At 34.5% G+C, this 22744-nt stretch overlaps 1 protein-coding gene across 6 annotated transcripts in view; it reads left to right on the forward strand.

Annotated features, from left to right (window-relative positions):
* RANBP17 (RAN binding protein 17) overlaps positions 1 to 22744 on the forward strand; it is a 310774-nt gene that overhangs the window by 5174 nt on the left and 282856 nt on the right. For all 6 annotated transcript variants that reach the window (XR_005986931.1, XR_005986932.1, XM_041750025.1 and 3 more), the window contains exons 2-6: positions 3958 to 4104; positions 8088 to 8178; positions 12219 to 12385; positions 15797 to 15862; positions 21522 to 21626. Coding sequence is in view for 4 of the 6 variants with exons in the window: in XM_041750025.1 (XP_041605959.1) it covers positions 3958 to 4104; positions 8088 to 8178; positions 12219 to 12385; positions 15797 to 15862; positions 21522 to 21626 (576 nt within the window). In the remaining 2 variants the exon portion in view is untranslated. The remainder of the gene's footprint in view (positions 1 to 3957; positions 4105 to 8087; positions 8179 to 12218; positions 12386 to 15796; positions 15863 to 21521; positions 21627 to 22744) is intronic.

Below are 22744 nucleotides of genomic sequence, written 5' to 3' on the forward strand. Positions count from 1 at the left end.
TATTTGGCTCAAAATTGACCATTTACTCCACACTTGATCTTAAGTAACTTATATATATATTTGATCTCTTAGCCTCAGTTTTTTTGGTCTTAAAATGGGTGTACTACAAATATGTACTCTGCAGGAGTCTACTTTTCAGGATTGGTTGCAAATAAAAGATGGAAATTCTTTTGTAAACTGTAAAACTTTAAAAACAAATACTATCTAATTCATTGTAGAAGGAAGAGTTCTAGAAGACCCAGGAATAAGCCTTCAGGTATACCCAGGAAAAAGTAGTAAAGGGAAATAGAAACAAAGATTTGTGACTTCAGGATGAAAGTGTTTTCTATTAAGGATAATCAAGAACTTTAATTCCAGATGGCAGGAAAGATACAGAGAAGTAATTGAAAAGAGTTTTAAATTCAATTGGGGTGGGATTTTTGTGGCTCATCAATTTATTTTTATTAGGGGCCATTTCTTTTCCCTAGAACAAAAGCCATCCTTTTTTTTTTTTAGCTTAATATTGAGGTGTACTTGACAAATAATAAACAACACATATTTAAATTGTGCAGGAGATTGACATGTTTACATCTGTGAAACCGTGACTAAAATCAAGATAATGAGCATATCTATCACCCCCCAAAATTTCCTCTTGTTCTTTTGTAACCCTCCATTGCTGGCCCCCCATCCTGTTCTTCTTTCCTCCCTTCCTATCCGCAACCTGTGATCTGCTTTCTGTTCCTATAATACCCTCCAGTATATACTATTTTTATCTATTTTTTGTTTGTTTTATTCAGCATCTACCCATTGATGGATACATGTGTGAGAATTACTGAATAGAAAGAAGTCACATCATTTAGGGGTTAATTTGTATGTCAAGTGCAAAGACTAGAAATGAGTTCAGAATAACATGGTAGATCCTTAAGGGAGAATTGTGTGATTGTCTCTTATGCTATGGAAGTTGGATGCTGTTTATAAATGATAGTTATTCTCTGGGAGTTAGGTGATGTCCAATTCTACTTATTCTACCTATTAGTTATTTTTATGGGCTTCTGATATTGATATTAAGCCTTGCAGGAGCTTTAATAACTCAAACCTCATTTGTCAGCAAATAGAGAAGGGATCCATTTCTCTGAGGCATTCTAATGTTAACCATATGCGTAGACATCAATGTGTAAAACTAAGATGCAAATGTATCAATTCGTTGTGAAAAATAAAATCTCTCTTTATAGATTCTCTGGAAAGTCAAATGGTAATCAGAAGATTGCTTGGTCAGTCAGCATTCACCACATTGTGAGTTTAAGTGTTTTAAATGTTTAGATAATGCCTTTCCACCAGGATAAGGATCTTTGTGGATGTATCCTTTTCTCTCAAAAGATTTGATATGCCTGGCATGTGTTTCACTATTATCATTACAGTGAAAGAATGACTTGATTCCCCCCGCCCCTTAGTTTCAGTCTTTCGTAAGAGAAAGTTCAAACCTTTCCCTTTTTATCTTGCACTGCCTTTCAGTTAATACTTTGAAATACCTTTGAAAAGAAAAAGATAATTTATAATATTGTTGACTTAAACAAATACTATTTGAACATATTCCAGAGTTAGTCTGTGTTGAGGTTGTTTAAATCAGTATAGCAAAACAGACAAAATAATTTCCAGAATTTTTCCAGAATCCTTCTGAATAGGTTTACTTAGGTACTATTGAATTGGTTAATATTAATATTTATATTAGTTTTCTAGTACTACTATAACAAATTACTACAAACTAGGTGGATTAAAGCAACAGAGAATTACTGTCTTAGAGTTATGAAGGCTAGAAGTCTGAAGCTAATATGCCAGTAGTATTGGTTCCTTCTGGACTCCTTGGAGAAGGAGAAGCTGCCGCATGACTTTCTCCTACTTTCTAATGGCTGCTGGCAATCCTTGGTGTACTTTGGCTTGTAGATTTATCGTTCTCGCCTCTGACTCCTTCTTTAATATGACCTCCCTTGTGTATCTCTGTGTCTCTGCATTTCACGTGTATTTCTTCTTTCTTTTATGAGTCATTAAGACTGAGGACCCACTCTAAATCTAGGATGGTATCATTAATATCCCTAATTTAAGGATTTGCAATGATCTTTATTTCCAAATAAGGGCACATTCAAAGGTACTAGGGGTTAGGAATTGGGCATATCTTTTAGGGGAATATACCATTACTACTCATTACAGTATTAAGTCATATTAATAACAAACCACTAGCCTTTATAGGGTATACCCTGTGCCAGAAGTTATGTGACCCTTACTCATTTAGTTCTCCAAAAAAACCTATAAGATAGATTTGAGTCTCACTTTTTTGCTGCCTTCTGCTTTTAAACAGGTCTTGTCACTATTTCTGGCCCAATTCTTTTTGAATTCAAAGTCTACTTCTTCAAAGACTCTTAGACCTTGATGAATGCATGACAGCAGGATTAGTTTATCATTAACTTACTCTGGGTATTACCAGTTCTAAAATTCAGCCCTTCAGATTTATTAGATGAAGGAAAAGGCTTGTAAGGTTGATCATGAAGCAAAAGAGGGAAAAAGGTAGCTCTTTCTATTTTTGTATTTCTTACCCTTGGAGAAAATATGGAATTCATATGTATTTATGAACCATAAATTTTCTATGCATTTTAATATCATGACCATTATGGAGCAGTACTCTGAGGGCTTGTTGGGCCAATCTGGGTGGGAGAAACGTTTAAAATGTGATGCATTTGAGGTCCTTTATCTTAATTTATTCATTTGAAACCCTTCCTTTTTACTTTCATTCTAGCAGAAATTTTCCAAGTCTGGGATGTTGGGCTTTGACATGGATAGAAAGTAGAAAATGCCATCAAGGATCTAAGGAGAGAGGAGTGAAAGGATAAAGGAAGCTAGAGAAGTTCTCATTTTTTTGGGGGGGGTGGCATTTCTATTAGGCAGAGATGTATGTATTTGAGAAAATGTTTGGACTAGTGTAGCTCTAAGGCTACCCATAAAAATTCAGACCAGAAAGGATAAAAAAAAATAGCATTTCTTTAGGAATAACCCATTACCTTCATATGACTAATTGATGGTGAAATCTGTGCCTTTTTTTTTTGTCCTCCAAAGAATTCTAAGTTCAAAGTGAAGTAGTTTGTTTTAGTCAAGTACCTTTAACAAAAATTGTTTTAAGCTGAGAAGAATGCTGATCTAATTTTTTTCAGATCTTATCCATGTGTTTTATATCTTCAGATGAAATTATATTTATAAACAGAATGAATTATTCTTTGTGCTTATAAAATAGGAGCCTACAACATGATAACTAGTTATTACACTGCTAGAAATAACATGGGGTTAGGTCATAGTTCCAGAAAATCATGACAGAATTTGCCTGCAGCACTATGAGTCATTAGTTCAGAAGCCCCAAATCAGCGTATATTTATAATTATCTTTGCTTTTTTATGGATGGAACCATTGACGTTCTTACAATTTGAGAAATAATGTAATTGGCGTAGTGTCTGCAATTTGCTCATGATAATTCCCCCCACCTATCTCTTTAGCGTCATTTGGCATCTCCTTGCTGTCTACCCAGTGACATTGACCTTCTAATGCCTGGAAATGATTACGCTCTGTTCTGGGCCCTGGTAAATGCTACTCTGCCTAGACTGCTGTCTAGTCTTTTTTCATCTGGCTTTACCCTTTTAGGATAAATGTTACTACTTCAGGCAAGCCTTTCAAACTCCTTGGTTTAGGCAACTCTTTCTCTTTTTATATTCTTACCTTTCCACTACAGTACTGTCAATTTATAATTAAATAATTTGGAGGAAAGAGACAGGCCTTTTTTGTTTACCACTGTGACCTCTAGTAAGTAGTTGTAGCTCAATGAGCATTTATTGAATTGATGAATTCAGGCATGATATTTGCATCCCTTGGTCCCTGTGATTGATATATTTACCTTATTTTTCTCTTTCAAGTAAAATTTATTTATTTATTTTTCTTAAGAGCTTGGCTGAATTGGAAGTGTTATGTACTCATCTCTACGTAGGGACGGATCTAACACAAAGAATAGAGGCTGAGAAAGCACTCCTGGAACTTATTGACAGCCCAGAATGTCTCAGCAAGTGTCAACTTTTATTAGAACAAGGAACAGTAAGTATTTGATAATAGCGATTAACCATGAAAAATCAGTAGATATATGTCCGTGTTATTGAAGTTGTGTAGGTAAGCAGTAATTGATAGATATTACTTTTGGTATATCTTTTTGGTTTAGTTTCTTTTACTGTCAGAGAGATTAATCATAGAAAGAATTGAAAAGCACACTTAGAGAAGAGCCCAAGAGGTAGACATAGACCTGAGTTGACCATGAGTTGAAATAGTTTCTTGATTCTTCTTGACCCCTTTTGATGTCTCATATCAGTATGGGCAAAGGTTGCATTTTTCGAAAGTTGACTAACAGCTTTAAAAAAAAAAAAAATGCCGCGTAAGAGACACAGGTTATAATTAAGTCTAAAGCATGAAGGAATGGTTTACAGGAATGCTGACTACCTCTTGCCTACCTCCCTTCTAGAGATTCTTAGCCATTCAGTCAGTCATGCAGCAAATACTTAGATGTGAAACTAGGTATAGTACTACCTACTTGCTTTATGTACATGTATTAAAGTAATTTATAGTTTAGTTGGTGAGGCATAAGTGTAAATAAATAGCTATAAAATGATATGGTAGCACTATAGTAGGGGACTGGAGGGGCTAGAGCACAGGTCAACAAACTTTCTGTTAAGGGCTAGATTATAAATATTTTATTTTTTTTATTTTTTTTATTTTTTTATTTATTTTTTTTTTTTTTAAACATTTTCTCCATTTGGTTTTCTTTTTTTTTTTTTTTTAATTTTTATTTATTTATTTTTATTTATTTATGATAGTCACAGAGAGAGAGAGAGAGGCAGAGACACAGGCGGAGGGAGAAGCAGGCTCCATGCACCGGGAGCCTGATGTGGGATTCGATCCCGGGTCTCCAGGATCGCGCCCTGGGCCAAAGGCAGGCGCCAAACCGCAGCGCCACCCAGGGATCCCTATAAATATTTTAGATTTTGTAGGCAAAGAGGCTAAATCAAGGATATTTTATAAGTGCATCTATAAGAAGAGAGAAGACAAACTTCCATAAAGTTTTATTAATGAAACTTAAAGTATAATAATTGAGTACAGTTTTTTGTAATACAGATCTACTAATCAGAAGAATGAAATTATTCTTTTGGAGATAACATGTAGCTTAATTGTGGTTCAAAATTAATATTTCTGTTATCAGTGTTGATTATAAATGTTCATGTGTTAATACTCATCTGTGATGAGATTTTTATATTTTATCTTTGAAAATATCTTTTCACATAGATAGATACTGCCAAATATTGGTATCACTCCACAAGCACATGGTTTTAATTAAGCATATTCATCACTTAGGAGGCATTTATAGAATTCTGTTGAACTTGTCTTGATGTTTGACTTTCAGAATGTCATTACATTGCAGATTAATCACTTCCAATTGAAGGTTAGGTGGAAGCTCCTCAATTGCTCAGTTAAATAGATTTTAAGATATGGAAATTTCCTTTGCACTTGCATCAGGGTCTGAAAAATGCTGCTGGAACTATAGTATGAGCTCAGAAAATATACTCAAGAATAGAGATCTTGCTACTTGCTTTAACTTTGGTAATGTGGAAAGTGTATAAAGCAGCTTAAAGCTTAATATTAGTTGTGATTGAAATAGTGTTAGTTATTATTGAAATAACTTTACTGCCTTGTCAATTTTGTAGTATAAGTACTAAGCACTCATTTCCCTTTTTAGGCAATTTTGTAACTTTAGGTTGAATTCATTAAATACATTATCAAGTTTGCAGCAAAAGCTAATTTTCAAAGCCCTTGAGCATTCAACAATAGTTTAGGATGGGTGTCAAAAAAAATTTCAGTCTTGGCCCTGAGCCAAAAAAAATCACAGTAAAACTTTACCACTGTTAATCTATTGAACTACTGTGTGGTGGAGCAAATCAGGAGTTTCAGCTTTTATTTCTGACAGAAATTCACAGAACTGAAGATAAGTTCACAAAAGTGAATTGAAGTCCACTATTAACACCACTGATTCAGGATCCCTAGGTGGCTCAGCGGTTTAGTGCCTGCCTTCGGCCCAGGGCATGATCCTGGAGTCCCGGGATCGAGTACCACGTTGGGCTCCCTTCATGGAGCCTTCTTTTCCAAAACTCTGCCTATGTCTCTGCTCCTCTCTCTCTGTGTCTCTCATGAAATAAATAAATAAAATCTTAAAAAAAAAAACAAAACTGATTCATTAACACATGGCAGACCCATATATTTACTACAGAGTATATATTGATGAATAATATAATGGATAACCATAGGTTTTAGACTCTTAGATTTTTATAAGCTTTATAAATTTGTACAACTAAGCCATTTTCTGCTCCATATATTTTTACTATCACTTGTGATGCATCTTAGCAGCTACTACTTCAGGTTGTACACAATTAGTGTTTTCTCAACTTCTTTGAAAATATTTCTGGCTTGAAGTTCCAGACTCTTCAGAGGTCTTTAGTCATTTCAAACTTAGCATTGACTTCTGGAATAAATGGATAGTGTTGATAACAGAATGAACAGAATTAGCAACATCTGTCAGCTCATCAGAAATTAAAGAGAACTTCCAAATCATTTACCTTGTTTGAAATTGACTTTTGAAGTTGCTCCCATGTCTTCAACTATTTGAGCATTGTTCTCACTGAAAGGCTAGTAGTTTGGGGTTTATTTTCTCTGCATACATAACTTCGCTACTACAATAAAGTAGTGGTGATTTAATTAATTCTTCATTGGTAAACAACTTTCCTTGCTTGGCTAACAAATGAGTGACTTCAGAACTTTGGTTTCCATCCCATTTTATTTTTGTGAGGAAATTCCACTGTGATGAGATACTCTGTTCTAATTTTCTACTTTTTCTGACTGTTGATTCCTGTGGGTTAGGAACATTGTCATGAATACTTAGTCTGATATTGTCAACATATAATCTTTTAGGACAGCTATAGTGCCATTTCATAAAGAGCACATTGCCCTATCTCATTCAGTAACAAAATAATTCAAACTCTACTGTGTCTTAAAAGTGAGATATTTGAAATCTGCATTCATCTTGTTTTGACATGATGATTATGCCCTGGTAATAATCGAAGGTACATGTCATGGTGATACCCATGGTACTCGAGATGCTGTGGAATTATAACTATTTTATTGCAATTTATAATGCATTGAGCAGCAGTATGAGGCAATGAGTGTTGCATACAGTCTGTCTTAACTATTCAGCTCTGCTGTCATGGTGAAAGCAGCCATAGACCATATATAAATGAATGAGCATGGCTATGTTCTAGGTTTATTTATGGACACTGACGTTTGGATTTCATATATTTTTCACATGTCACAAAATATTAATTTTTTCCCCCAACTGTTTAAATAGTAAAAACCACTGATACCCCTTGGACCTTGCAAAAACAGAAAGGATTTGATCCATGGGCCTTAGTTTCTGACATCTAGTCAAGAGAAAAGAAAGGACTGTCTTTACAAGAAACTGCTAGAGGTATAGTGAAGAACTGAACCAAATTTTGAAAGATTGAGTATACTATTAAAACAATTGGAAGCCAAAGAGAATACGATAGTCTAAGACGTGGATCTGAAGGAGTAGGGAAGTCACGATGGAAAAGGCATTGAAAGGGACAAAGATGGCTGTGATGGTCACAGGATAGTGAAGAATAGAACCAGGTGAATTTGAAGAGATAATCAGAGGCCAGAACATACAGGACTGTGTAGACATGTAAGAGTATTTTATTTGAACTTGCTCAAGATAATTTTTTTTCTGTCAATTATTTGCTGCTGTTTGAAAAAGTGACCTACACCTTCCTCAACCACTGAACCCTTAGGAGAGATTGTGTACATATATGCGTATATTTGTGTATATACTTTATTCATTGTAAATCTGCCAGTTTGAAAAACCAGAAACATTTCCATATTTGCTTAGGAAAAGTTTCTGTCATAGTGTTTTGATGATTCTAATTTCATTTGTGATAATAATATATGAAATTTATTGTTCTTTGCAGACATCCTATGCTCAGCTCCTTGCAGCAACATGTCTTTCAAAACTTGTTAGCCGAGTCAGTCCTTTGCCAGTTGAACAGAGGGTAGATATCAGTAAGTGGTTTTATTATGCTTTTTATAAAATTGTATTTTATTTTTTCATTTAAGTATAGTTGACACACAATGTTACATTATTTAACATTGCACTTTCAAATATTTTTTTTTCCTTTTAGATATGTTAAGCTGTTAACAGGTATGCAAGTTATTTAAAATTCTGTTAATTTTTGAAGATGAGTTGTCAAGTCTGCTTTACCCATCTAGTGATGAAGTTATGTGTTACACAACAATGTGTAATAAAAAAGAATTTGTTTAGCTGAATGATAAATAATAACTAGCATTTTATTGTGTGGACTGTGATAAGATTTGTACTATCTCATTATATCTACTGCACTTATAAAGTGGGCAGTCTTATCCTCATTTTATAAATGAGGAAACTAGATTTGATAGGATTTGTTATGTACTCAAGATCACATAGCTCGGAAGAAGGAGAGCTGTGATTCAAATCCACACAATTTGTGTGGAGTTTTTGTTCTTAGTCATTGTTTTAACTTCATATGCAACTGAATGATAGAAAAGAAGTCAATTCTCCATTTATTTCTCAGGATGCCACACAAAATCATTTGGGATGAATGTCAAATCAAAAGCAGGTTCCTACTTACTAGGAAGATAATGGGTATATGGAAGAATAGTATTTGGAGCTTAGTGTAGTTGGAGAACTGATTCTATGAAGTAGTATATTTTTTGGAAGTAATGTATTTTAAGATTTTGTGTTTGTGTGTATTTGCTTTTCAAATGGGCAGAAGTCTAATAATTGAGTTATGGGAAAATAAATTTTCAGTTATCTTTATTTATGGTAGAAATGGACAGTTGATTCTTTGGTGCTCTCTAGCCTCACAGTTCACATTATTTGTGTTCGTGTATCAGAAAAATTAAAATGTATATGTATGTTGGATCTGAAGCCCAATTTTTGAAGGATCAAATTATACAATGACATGTCATTTGTCTCATGTATTTGATACTTCTTTTAAGTATCCTATCAGAACCATAGGCACTATGGAAAGCCTGGAGGAGGATTTATCTATGTGTTCACGGACTTGGGTGATTAAGAAAGCAAAACAAATTTACAGTTTTAAAAATTAGTGTTCAAACATTATAAACCTAACTCATAAAACATTATTTTCTTGACTTACTTTTATACACACACACACACACACACACACACAATCACTTTAGGTTTTATTTTTTTAGAGCAGTTTTAAAATTATGCAGAGAGTTGAGTTCTTATATCCTCTGTCCCCCACACACATAGAGCCTCCTCCATTTTTAGTGTCTTGCACCAGAAGTACTTAGTTATAATTGAGGAACCTACATTGACACATGATCATTACCCAAAGTCCATAGTTTACATTAGGGTTCACTCTTGGTGTTGTGCATTCTGTGGGTTTGCATAAATGTGTAATGAAATATATCCCCCATTATAATATTCTACGGAATAGTTTCACTGCCTCAGAAAAAAATCCTCTCTGTGCCACCTATTCATTCCTCCCTCCCCTTTAACCCCTGACATCCACTGATCTTTTTACTGTTGGAGAGTTTCGCTTTTTCCAGAATGTGAGGTAGTTGGAATCCTACAATGTGTAGCCTTTTAAGATTGGTTTCTTTTACTTAGTAATATGTGTTTAACCTTCTCTCATGTCTCTTCATTGCTTGGTAGTTCATTTCTTCTTAGCACTAAATGATATGCCATTGTCTGGATGTACTACAGTTTATTTGTTCACTTACTTGATTGCTTCCAAGTTTTGGCAATTATGAATATAGCTTAAAGCAGGTTTTTATGTGGACACAAGTTCATCTCATTTGGGTAACTACTAAAGAGAGTGATTGTTAGATTGTATATTAAGAGTGTTTAATTTTGTAAAAAAATCATAATACTGTCTTCCAAAGTGGCTGTACCATTTTGCAGTCCCATCTGCAAAGAATGAGAGTTACTGTTGCTCCACATTCTTGCTAAAACATTTGGTGTTTTCAGTGTTTTGGATTTGGGGTGTCCTAGTAGGTGTATAGTAGTATCACACTGTTTTAATTTGCAGTTCCCTAATGACATATGACTGTGACTGAACATCTTTTCATACTTCAGTTTACTGTCTGTATAATTTTCTGTGATGATGTGTCTAAGTCTTTTGCTCATTTTTAAATCAGGTGGTTTTCTTACTGTTGAGTTTTAAGAGCTTTTGTGTATTTTTAGATAGCAGTCTTTTATCAGATAAGTCTTTTGCAAAGATTTTTCTCCCATTCTGTGGCTTGTCTTCTCATTCTCTTGATAATGCAGAGCTTTCCAACTTTTTTTGAACGTCTATGTGAGAGGTTTTTTTAGCTGTTTTATTTTATTCTCCTGTGTGTCTTCTTGAGTTTTGCATTTTCTTCTTGGTATGGCTTTTCTCTGTTATCTTGGGCTGGTGATGATGAGATGGGTATTGTTTTACTTGGTCGTTATCAGACACTTAGTAAACTGGACAAATATTAGAACTCATGTAAAAAAAAAACATAACAGTATTTTATGTAAAGTATTCAGCTGAAATAATAAAAATATAGTCTATTAAGTTTTTTTCTGCCTTAGATAATAACTCATTAGTCAATGTCTTAACTTGGGCAGTCTGGGAAGGTTTATTTATTGGTACCTAGCTTAAATGTGAAACTTGGTTTATTTCCTATTTAGTTGTGTTATTATTTTGAGATTATCCTCCTTGTGGTTATCATTACCCACCTACAAATTTCCCACATCCCCTCCAGGTTAAAATATTTCAAGATAGTAAAAATAATTGAAGTAAATAAACCAGATTTTCTTTTATATTCTAGAAGCAGTGTCATCTTCTTAAGCTTCATTATTGAAATAAAACATAGGTAATGAAGCTTAGGATATCCTTATTACCATAATCCATTGGAGAAACCTTTATCAGGCTTATCCTAATTCTAGGAAAATCTGTGCTTTTTAAAAAAGATTTAATTTTTTTATTTGTATAACTAATCTTGATGTTAATAAAAAGGCTGAAATATAGTAGTCATGCGAATTTTTTTTTAATGTCAGGAATCTCACTACAGCTGTTTTTAGTTAAATATTGAAGTATTTACCTCTCCTTCATTCTTTTCCCTAATGGCCTGACAGCCTTTTTAAACATTTTTTTTCCTTTGTTTTTCTGTTAGACTTTTGGCATATGTGTTATCTGACCTCAGTTATTCAATCCACTAGGAAGCTCATAGCTGACTTTGCTACCCACTTTTAATGATTTTGGTGTATCAACTTTGTTCCAAGTTTTAATTTACTATTCTATTTGTACTTTCTGTAACCTTATGTACGTAATTTTATCATACTGTACTATTTGTATTTTTTATGCCACTTAAACAGGATGGTATACAGTCAGTTTTGCTGTAACAGACATACGCATCCCTAAAAGTGACTGTGTTATGCATTGTTTTGCAAGACTCATGAGAGAAATGGGATATGGAAATAAAACTCAGGTACTTTGTCAGTGACACATTAGAAAAAAGAAATCTAATATAAGGTTTAGTAGAGATTTACATGTTTTAAATGGTTAAATACTTAAATGGTAAAATAAATATTTTATCTTGAAGAAGATCTGAATTTTGTTTTTGGATATGGACTCGTGAGTTATAATGAAGTGGTGGAAGGTGATCAGAAATAGAATAGAAAGGTATAAAACCAGATAAGGATGCATGGGGCTGATAACACATGAGGTGAACTGAAATAGCTACTAGATGTTTGAAGTGTATGCATTTTGTGTATAGTTTACTTCATTTGGCCTGGTTGCAGTTTTCTTTATTCACCTGGCAGTTTTTTCTACATGAAATCATGCAAAAACAAAAGTGACATTCTCATTAGACTCAAATTCTCCCTAATATTAAATTTAAATTGGAGCAAATTTCCCTTTTCACAATAGCCTTATGGTAGAAATGACCATTTTGGAGAATGGAATTAACTTTTTGTCAAAGAATGTGTCATTACCAGCTATTTTTCTTAACATGATTCACAGTATGTTACTGAAAAGTTCAAATGATCACAGAATATTTTCTTATAGGAAACTACATTCTTAATTATGTGGCATCACAACCCGAGCTGGCACCCTTTGTTATCCAAGCTCTAATTCAAGTCATTGCTAAAATCACTAAATTGGGATGGTTTGAGGTTCAGAAAGACCAGTTTGTCTTCAGAGAAATTATTGCTGATGTGAAGAAGTTCCTTCAGGTAAGAAGGCATTATTACATTATTAGAACATCACTAGTTGGTTATTTTGTTTTGTTTTTTTGATTTATAAAACTTTTTTCTTAAAGCCATATGAGTTATTCTGTGGCTACCAGTACCATATTAATTATGATATATTTTTTTATCCTCTGGATCCTTTATTTTTTATTGCCAATAAATGAGGATCATGCCATTATAAAAGTTCCAAACCAGAGAAATGAAAATTAGAATGTTAAGAAACATCAGAAAATTAGAAAATACACAAAAATTAGAAACTTAAAAAAAACATGTTCTGTCCTTTATAACATGGTTGGCTATGTGCTACATATAAACAAAATGGATATAATATTTTTCATGTATTATGTGATGTAATGCTCGTAATATCTCTGTGAAGTGGATCTCATTTGCAAATGAGAAAACTGAGGCTTAGGAAAGTTAGGTAAATTGTGTAACTGCACAGTGACCCAGTAAAGCATAGAGCAAGCACTTCAAGTTTTCTAACTTAAAAGATACATATATTTAATTTTTGCATTAGACTATATTGACTATGCTAATTTCTCTATTTTTAACCTAAATGTTTCAAGTTATGGCATATGTGCATTTAACCTACACAAATTTACATATTTGACCTGCAAAAAATAAGAAAAAGAAAAATAAGCAAGAGGACAGTCGTATAAATTGTGCTGATGATTCCACTTGCCATTCCACAGAGTAGTACATGTCTGGGAATGTGATGTGGCCGACCTAGATCTGTCATTTCCAGTCTCTGCATGCCTCTCAGGGTGACCATCCTGCCTTACTCAGTGTGATTCAGATATTTAAAGATACATATTTTTTCATATAAACATTATCCCTAATTGCAAGAAAAGGACTTTAGCTGGTGCTCTGCTGCAGAAGCAGTGATCTGTTACAGTTCTTGAGCAAAAACCAGCAGTTTGGGTTGAGAGATGGTTCAGTATTGGTTTATTGGCAATTAGAGGCAATTTGGACTTTCTGAGATTTTATTTCTTAGGCAATAAATCCCTGTGTAAGGTGTAACTCTACCATGCAGTGCAATTCTAGAAACCTCAGAATACGAAACACTAAACTATGTTGCTTCTTTTTTATTCAGATTGTTAAAACCCTGGTTAATAAATCTTTGATCATCTAAAATTTCACAGGAATGAATGTATTTTTAGCCCTGAGGATTGCAGCCCTGGGGTGGTGGGAGTTTATTCAGAGACAAATGAATTTCTCACTCCAGGGTTGTACTCATAATTTTGCCTAACAAAATAGCAACCCTTTCTTGTTATTTTCTAAGATCACACACAGCTTACCAAGAATCATTAGTATAGTAGGCAAGAATAGACCTCAGAGTTTTTTTTTTTAAATAAAATTAAGGTCGGAAACAATGGAATGAAGTCATTTGTGTTGTCTAACATTTCTCAAGCTCTCTTTCCAATGGCTGGTAAGTTGAACTTAAAGTTGAGCTTTTAGTGTGTTTTTGTCAATTTTGGAAAACCAGAAGAAACAGAAAATGTTTTGTCTTCAAGCTTTATCAGCGTATCACAAAAAAAGCACTTGCTTTCTGGTTTGACTTAACCTAACTTTGAATCATGTGAAAGGCGACTGACTTTAAGTACTCAAATATAGTAGTACCACATGGTTCCTTTGGGTATTAGCAGCTTCTGTGATTTTTGTACTAAAAATTATTTTAAATTTGCTAAAATCTTTAATTGCTTGAAGTTTTGTACATCTTCTTTTCTCTGTTATTGCAGTCTTATTGCTGCCATACTACAAACATTTATGAGCTTCCTTTCTATATACATACCCAGGAGAGCCTCCTGTTCTTTATGACAGTGCTAGTCAAATTGCTAATTCACAACAAGATAAAGAACAAATGTAAATCAACGTGGTGCTTCCTTCACTGAGGAAGACTTGCTATGAAAAAAATGCCAGCTAAACTAAGGAGTGTACTTAGTAGGGATTTAGCTGTTTTATAATCTTGTGCAAACTCTTTCTGTCTCATCATGAACCAGTACCAACCGTTCTCAGATTAGCAGTGAGTTTGTAGATGACCAGCCATGGTCCCTGGGTGGCTCAGTAGTTTAGTGCCTGCCTTCAGCCTGGGGCGTGATCCCAGGATTGAGTCCCACATCAGGCTCCCTGCATGGAGCCCGCTTCTCCCTCTGTCTGTCTCTCTCTGTCTTTCATGAATAAATAAATCTAAAAAAAAAAAAAAAAAAAAAAAAAAGAACAGGAAATCTGTAGCTCAGTTCAAACTGTTGAGATAGTTGTGAAGGACCGTAAAGAATTAAAATGTCAAAATTATGGCCCATGTCTTTTGTTTATTTTTTTTATCCTGAGATAATAAATAGAAGAATGACCGACTATAAAATTAAGACTTGAAAAATGTGTAGTCTGTATTAATGCTTTTTTATGATTATACTATAATTGGATGTTACTTTTTTATTTTTTATTTTTATTTTTTATTTACTTAAATTCAATTAGACTTTTTTTTTTTTTTAAAGAAATGCATGGGAGGGGGAGGAGCAGAGGGAGAAGAGAAAGAATCTCAGTCAGACTGTACTGAGCTCTGAGGCTGATGTGGGGCTCAATCTTAAGACCCTGAGATCATGACCTGAGCTGAAATGGAGTCCATCATTCAACTGACTGAGCCACCCAGGCACTCCTGGATGTCACATCTTTAATTTTTACACTTCTAGTGTGATTTTGCAGCAGGGTAATTTGTAAGTAATGGTGCATATAAAAATCTGAATTTTGATTTGAAGGAAGTTTTTGAGATTAAATTGGAAGCTGATTAAATTAAAAACATTATCATGTTATGAGGCTATGAAACTGTGTACCATATTGATAGTCATGTACTTATTTACCCCAGTGCATTGGGCATTTTAGATGCCTTCATTTTAGATACCATAATAAATGTATACACAAAGCACTGTTAAATAATATTAGAAGGGCCTAAGTGATCTTATCTGTTACTAGATTGATAGATTTAGATTAGTTCTTAAGCTCTTTATTGAGTGCAGCTATCTCAGTAGCCTTCAAGCAAATTTATGGAACTAAAAGGCATTTTTTTTTGGTTCATTCTTATGCAGAGTCTTATGAAAAGTTAAACCCTTGTATTTTAGGGTTGGGTTGAATGTAAGTCCTAGGTGCTATAAACATTTTGTAGAGTATTATGCAGTTCTAAGGTGAGCTTTTTTGCCCACTCAACTCTGTGTGTACCTAAATTTATCCTTTAAAAAAATGAACTTGAAATCATTTTTGTAGACCTTCTAATGATTTTTGTACATATTTTAGTAGATACATTATTGAGAAAAATGTGATGTTTCAGTATTTAATTATTTGTTTACACATTAAGAACTGATAATATGTCTGTACTTAGGGTATACTTGGTTGTTTTCTCCATAGGGTACTGTGGAGCACTGCATAATAGGAGTAATAATCCTTTCCGAGTTGACTCAGGAAATGAACTTGGTAAGCCTTCCATCTAATAGTGACATGAAGTTTGCTGAGTAATGCTGATTCTTTCATATAAAATGTTTGTGTGGCATGAAACTCTGAATAATCAAATCTTTTGTTATTGTGGGATAATTGAGTATTGGAACATTTATTATTGAAAGTAACAGCAACAGTGTAAAGTGCTACAAGGAAGAGAATTAGACATGGTCATTGCTCAGACAGTTGGTGAATTGTCCTTTTATCCTCTCTGTATAGTCATATACTAACCATAAGAAATAAATGATATGAAGAGAAACAAATCTTTATTTGCTTACAAATAAAAGAGTTTGGCGGATGAATTTTCAATAACGGCTACACAGCAGGACTCCTCAAAGAACAGGCCACTTGGCACTTGGCCACTTGCTAGCATGGATTTTCACTCTGTACAAGGAGAGTTTCCCCTCAACAGTGCCTTTATGAGCTCAGTAGCTGAGCACATTGTCACCTGTTTCTGCTCACTTTTGTACTTATCATAGTTCTAAACAGCACAAAAACAGAAATTGGGTCCTCTATGAGATAATGTTAAAATAAAGGGGACTAAAGGTAGTGTCTATATTTTAAAACTATTGTCATGTTAAGTAGTCTGTCTGTGTATATAAATATGAAGAGCTTGCATACCCAGGACTACTTGTCAACTCCCTTTGGAGTGTCAGTATAGTTCCTTTGCATAAAAAAATCACCCAAAATAACTATTTTCATCTTTGTTCAGTCAGGAATTAGAAAATATTTCTAGTTTTATTGGATGGATATCTTAAATTTAAAGTGATCTCTTAATTTATCATAGACGCCTCTGCCCCGGAGTATATAAAGATTTTTCACTTATGGCTGTATGCCAGTATGCATGTATGTATGTATCTCTGGGGCTAATAACAATAGTACCTGGAACAGAGTTACTGTGTTAGCAGGTATATAATGACAAGGACTTTGGCTAATCCTATTAGGGTCTATAAAAACATCTAAAGAACTGTGGCTTTCTTTTAAAAAATATATTTAAAAATAATTTTAGTATGAAAATTTTATCTCATAAAAATGTAGAGAATAGTACAACAACCCCATGTATCCATCATCTAGTTTATACAACCATCAGCTTTTTGCTAATCTTAAAACCAGCATTTTTTTTTTTCATTTCTTGTTTTATAAAAGCCTAACAGGAGTACAAATTGCTCTGGTAATAAGGGTTTGCTATCTTTAGATTATTATCGAGACAGGTCTAGGTGACATGGTATTCTAATAAAAATGTGATTCAAAGAGCAACCAAGTTTTTCTTTGAATTAGCTGTGTCAAATTTACATAAGATTCCTGAGTACAATACAAAAAAAATTTTTTTCTCAACCATTTGATACTAAGTTTCCAGCATGATCCCTGAATATTTTTGTGTATGTCCTACATACAAGGACATTCTCCTGTGTAACTCTAATACAACCATTACAATCAGAAAGCTAACAGTGGCATATTCTATTTGAGTTCTCATATTCTATTACTATTACTCTCATATTCTATTTGAGTTCACCATTTGTCCCAGGAAGGAACCAGTTTAGAATTGTGCATCTCGTTTATTTGACATGTCTTATTAGTCTCCATCTATCTAGAAAAATTCCTCAGTCTTTCCCTCACTTTTCATGACCTTGACATTTATAAAAATTACAGGCCTGTTGGGATCCCTGGGTGGCGCAGTGGTTTAGTGCCTGCCTTTGGCCCAGGGCGCGATCCTGGAGACCCGGGATCGAATCCCACGTCGGGCTCCCAAAGCATGGAGCCTGCTTCTCCCTCTGCCTGTGTCTCTGCTTCTCTCTCTCTCTGTGACTATCATAAATAAATAAAAATTTAAAAAAAAAATTAAAGAAATGATACTGTGATCTTCTCACTGTTTCCAGTCAGGAAGAACGTGATTTGATTTGTTACATTACTAATGATGTTTACTTTGGTTACTTGATGAAGATGGGCTCTACCAGGCTTCTCTAATTGTAGATTTATTTTTTCTCCTTTGTAAATAATAAGTATTTAAGACTGAAAAGACCCATTCCTCATTAGGCTTTCAGTTTATTCACTTATTTATCAGCATGGATTCCTGGCTTCCTCTTTTATTTAATAGGTTATAATTTGTTACTAACATTATATTTTGATGCTCACATTTGCAAGATTTGGCCAATAGGAACCTTTTCAAGCTAGCTTCTCTGTCCATTTGACACTCACTAGTCTGAATATTTTTCTTACTTTCTGACACGAGATATTCTAGGCTTATATATCACCAAGTGCCTTTTGAATAAAGCTTCAAGGTCTGAAGTTTGATTTTGGTTTTGTATGGTAAAAAAAAATACATGGCCTTTGTGGACACATTTTACTTAGTCTAATTTTATGGCATTTATAGTTTCAACAAGTGTTTACTTGTTGAAGTCACTAAGTACTTCTGAACCAGGCAGCAAGGAGATAGATCTACAGTGCATGATGAAAATCAAACACTATCATTGTTAAATGTGAGCCAGGTAAATTCATATAATATCAATAACAAGATGTATTTTTTTAAAGAAAAACATCTAAACTTGAGGTTTCCTAAAAGAGGATTGTATGCTATCTTGTTTTTTTCAAAGCCAAACCTATTATTTTACTGTTCCTAAAGGATATTCAATATATAGTCATCAAGAAGTAAAATACCCTTTACCTACATTATAGAGGTATAAATATATAGTAGACAATACATACATAGTCCCTCTTAAAAGACTGGATATCAGTGAGAAGTCCAAGTTAAGTAAGTATGTAGGCCTTGAAGATAACTGAAATAAGACCTGGATTTGTCAAAACCATGATGAGATACCACCTCACACCAGTGAGAATGGGGAAAATTAACAAGGCAGGAAACCACAAATGTTGGAGAGGATGTGGAGAAAGGGGAACCCTCCTGCACTGTTGGTGGGAATGTGAACTGGTGCGGCCACTCTGGAAAACTGTGTGGAGGTTCCTCAAAGAGTTAAAAATAGATCTGCCATATGACCCAGCAATTGCACCGCTGGGGATTTACCCCAAAGATACAGATGCAGTGAAACGCCGGGACACCTGCACCCCGATGTTTATTAGCAGCAATGTCCACGATAGCCAAACTGTGGAAGGAGCTTCGTTGTCCATCGAAAGATGAACGGATAAAGAAGAGGTGGTGGGGGATCCCTGGGTGGCGCAGCGGTTTGGCGCCTGCCTTTGGCCCAGGGCGCGATCCCGGAGACCCGGGATCGAGTCCCACGTCGGGCTCCCGGTGCATGGAGCCTGCTTCTCCCTCTGCCTATGTCTCTGCCTCTCTCTCTCTCTCTCTCTCTCTCTCTCTGTGACTATCATAAATAAATAAAAATTAAAAAAAAAAAAAGAAGAGGTGGTGTATACAATGTATACAATGGAATATTACTCAGCCATTAGAAACGACAAATGCCCACCATTTGCTTCGACGTGGATAGAACTGGAGGGTATTATGCTGAGTGAAATAAGTCAATCGGAGAAGGACAAACATTATATGGTCTCATTCATTTGGGGAATATAAAAAATAGTGAAAGGCAATAAAGGGGAAAGGAGAAAAGATGAGTGGGAAATATCAGAAAGGGAGACAGAACATGAGAGACTCCTAACTCTGCGAAACGAACTAGGGGTGGTGGAAGGGGAGGGAGGTGGATGGGGGGAGTAGGGGTGACTGGGTGGCGGGCACTGAGGGGGGCACTTGATGGGATGAGCACTAAGTATTACTCTATTTGTTGGCAAATTGAACACCAATAAAAAATAAATTAAAAAAAAAAAGACCTGGATTTGTATTTAAGTTCTATTGCTTACTACTTTGTACAAACTTCTGAATATCTTTAAACTTACAGACTTACTGTCTGTAAAGTGGGAATGGCACTTTCCAGGATCTTAACTAAAATTAGATAAGTTACTAGCAGCGTAGGGCCTAGTTGTACAAGTGCCCCCATAGGAGGTTCTTCTGTTCATATTATAGATATGGTAGTAATGAGAGATTGGTCTAAGATAGTGTGTGCCTATAAACTTTAATTTTCCTGTGTAAAAAGAGAATAATCGAAATAATATGTGAAGAGTACTTCATAAATCACGTTTGTAATATACTGTATGCTATTATTAATTTGTATTAAGTAAAAGGTTTTTTTTTAATATATTGAGGGAAATATCAGAGAGACAGACGGAAGTTTGATTTAAAAGAAGGGAAGAGGGATGCCTGGGTGGCTCAGAGGTTGAACATCTGCTTTTGGCTCAGGACGTGATCCCAGGGTCCTGGGATCGAGTCCCACATCCCAGGCGTGGGGCCTGCTTCTCCCTCTGCCTGTTTCTGCCTCTCTCTTTGTGTTTCTCATGAATAAATAAAATTAAAAGAAAACATTTTTAAAGAAAAATTAAAAATAAAAGCAAAAGAAGGGAAGAGTGCTGGAAATGCTAATTTGAATCCTACATACTGGTTATAGATTCTAGTAACTGCTTTCTGTAGTCATTTCTGTTATGTTTCATATTTCTATAAGTAAATCTGGCATTTAAGTATAGTCTAAATTATATGATAGAGCATAGAAAGTATCAGATAATCAATTTTGAGCTCACTGCTTTTTTTTAAATCTATAAGCATTAGCAAAGAAAACAGTTTATTTTCTTCTTCCAAATAGCAAAAAGAATGCGATGGCGACTGTAGCCCACAGTGTTGATAGTCATTTGGGTATCAGACTTCAGCTTCGTTTACTGTTTGCTATTGATAAATGGAAATATTAATGGCATTAATAGTGTAGTTTTGACCATATCATATTTTAGATTAGAGGCTCAAGAACTATTTGTGAATGTATTCTTAAAAATTATTTAGCATTGGGGATCCCTGGGTGGCACAGTGGTTCGGCGCTTGCCTTTGGCCCGGGGCGCGATCCTGGAGACCCGGGATCGAATCCCACATTGGGCTCCCGGTACATGGAGCCTGCTTCTCCCTCTGCCTGTGTCTCTGCCTCTCTCTGTGACTATCATAAATAAATAAAAATTAAAAAAAAATTAAAAATTATTTAGCATTAACTAATATTCAGAGGGAATGTACTATTCCTTATGTAATAAGATTTCAGGTTATTTATAATTTCTGCCTTTCTTTTTAAAACACCAAGGATATATGAACCAGTGGCATTTCTGGTACATATAGAAATATTACTTTTTTATGAAGAGTTTTTCTGTAATTGATTATTAACTGATTCACAGAAAGTTAGAATTTGAAGATTATCTTAAGAGATTCTCATTTTACAGGTGAAATCTGAGGAAAGGGAAGTTGTTACTTGTCTAATGTGAAATGGTACATGGTTCAGGAGTTGATAGTCTTAGGATCCATCTATTATTTTATAATCTATGTTTATATTGCCTCTGAAAGTATGATCAATTCTGGTTTTTAATTTTGGAATTGAAATGGTTAGAAATACCAATGAATTGAAACAATCCAGGGATCCTGCCTGCAGGTCTGCCATTAACTCTTAGAGTAACAGTAAGCAAGGCATTTATCCCAGGAGATTTTCAAAAGCTCTCAACTCTCTATTTGATACTTCTTTAATCATTATTTCCATTCCTTTCCTTAGTAAATTTTTGCTTTGCTATTTGTAAGTCTGCTTAAATAAATTCATCTTGTTCTCTTTAGGTTGATTATTCTAGACCTTCAGCAAAACACAGGAAAATAGCTACCTCATTTCGCGACACTTCTCTCAAAGACATTTTAGTGCTAGCATGCTCTCTTCTAAAAGAGGTAAGTTATTTAATCATTCAATATCCTACTTAGAGTATTTAGGAAATTTTAAGTTTCAAAAGAATTTCAAATGAGTCCCTCTTCTCCATCCCCCATTCTGCCTTTTGAAGAGTTTTGTTTTTTTTTTTTTTTGCAAACACATGAGGGTTTATTTACAAGCTCGAGCCTGGGTCCAAGTGTACCCGACACAGTGGAGCAGGGACTTGGACCCTTTTGAAGAGTTATCTTAATTTAAGTACAGTAGATTTCCACAAATCTGTGAGAGGTTCCAAAAAATTCACTTTTATTTACCAGGGATATAAGAAAACAAAATACAAAGGGAATTTAGTAACTCGTCTTTAGGTAGTAATTTCATTGCTTTCCTACATTGTAGATTATTTATTATAGAAGCTGAGACTTTTTTTCTTTATTTTAGTTGCCTATATTTTATGGGATGCAGATGAACAATGAAATGACTCTAAGTTTTCCTAATTCATCAATTATCAATATTTATTTATAGAGGAACCAAGATGGTTAATGGTAATAATTTCTTTGGGAAATTTGCTCCTTAGTGCTCTGTTGAACATTGGGGATAGTACAATTCATAATTGTATTGTGTTTGCTTGTAGTATAGGGATTCCGTCATACTATTCAAGCTTTTTAATTGGCTTAGTATAGCATTTCCTAAAGTAGGTTCCACTAAATACCAGTTTCTAATTATTTCAGTTCTATGGTATAGTTAGTAATAGGATAACTGCCGCAATAGACCAGACTGAAAGATTCTCTATTATTTTTAAAATTTTCTTTTTGTGTGGAAAATTTTATCATATACAAAAGGAATGTGGAGGAGTAATAATGAACTCCCTTGGACATATCAATCAGTTAAAGCAGTAACAGTTCATGACCAGTCTTGTTTCATCTTGGTACTTTTCTAACAATTTTCTTTTTGTGTTATTCTTAAAGCAGAATCCCAAACTTCATTATCACTTCCTCCATAGATACTTCACAATGTGTCTTTAGAAGATAATAATATATTCTGGTTGTGTCAGAAAGGACATTTTGCTCGGGTGGGAGGTGTGGCGGGTAGAGGCAGGGTGCAGTCAGGATTGTTCTCCAAAAGCTTGTGAGTGTCCTTCTTC

The sequence above is a fragment of the Vulpes lagopus genome, chromosome 3 (assembly GCF_018345385.1).
Source record: "Vulpes lagopus strain Blue_001 chromosome 3, ASM1834538v1, whole genome shotgun sequence".
Classification (NCBI taxonomy): domain Eukaryota; kingdom Metazoa; phylum Chordata; class Mammalia; order Carnivora; family Canidae; genus Vulpes; species Vulpes lagopus.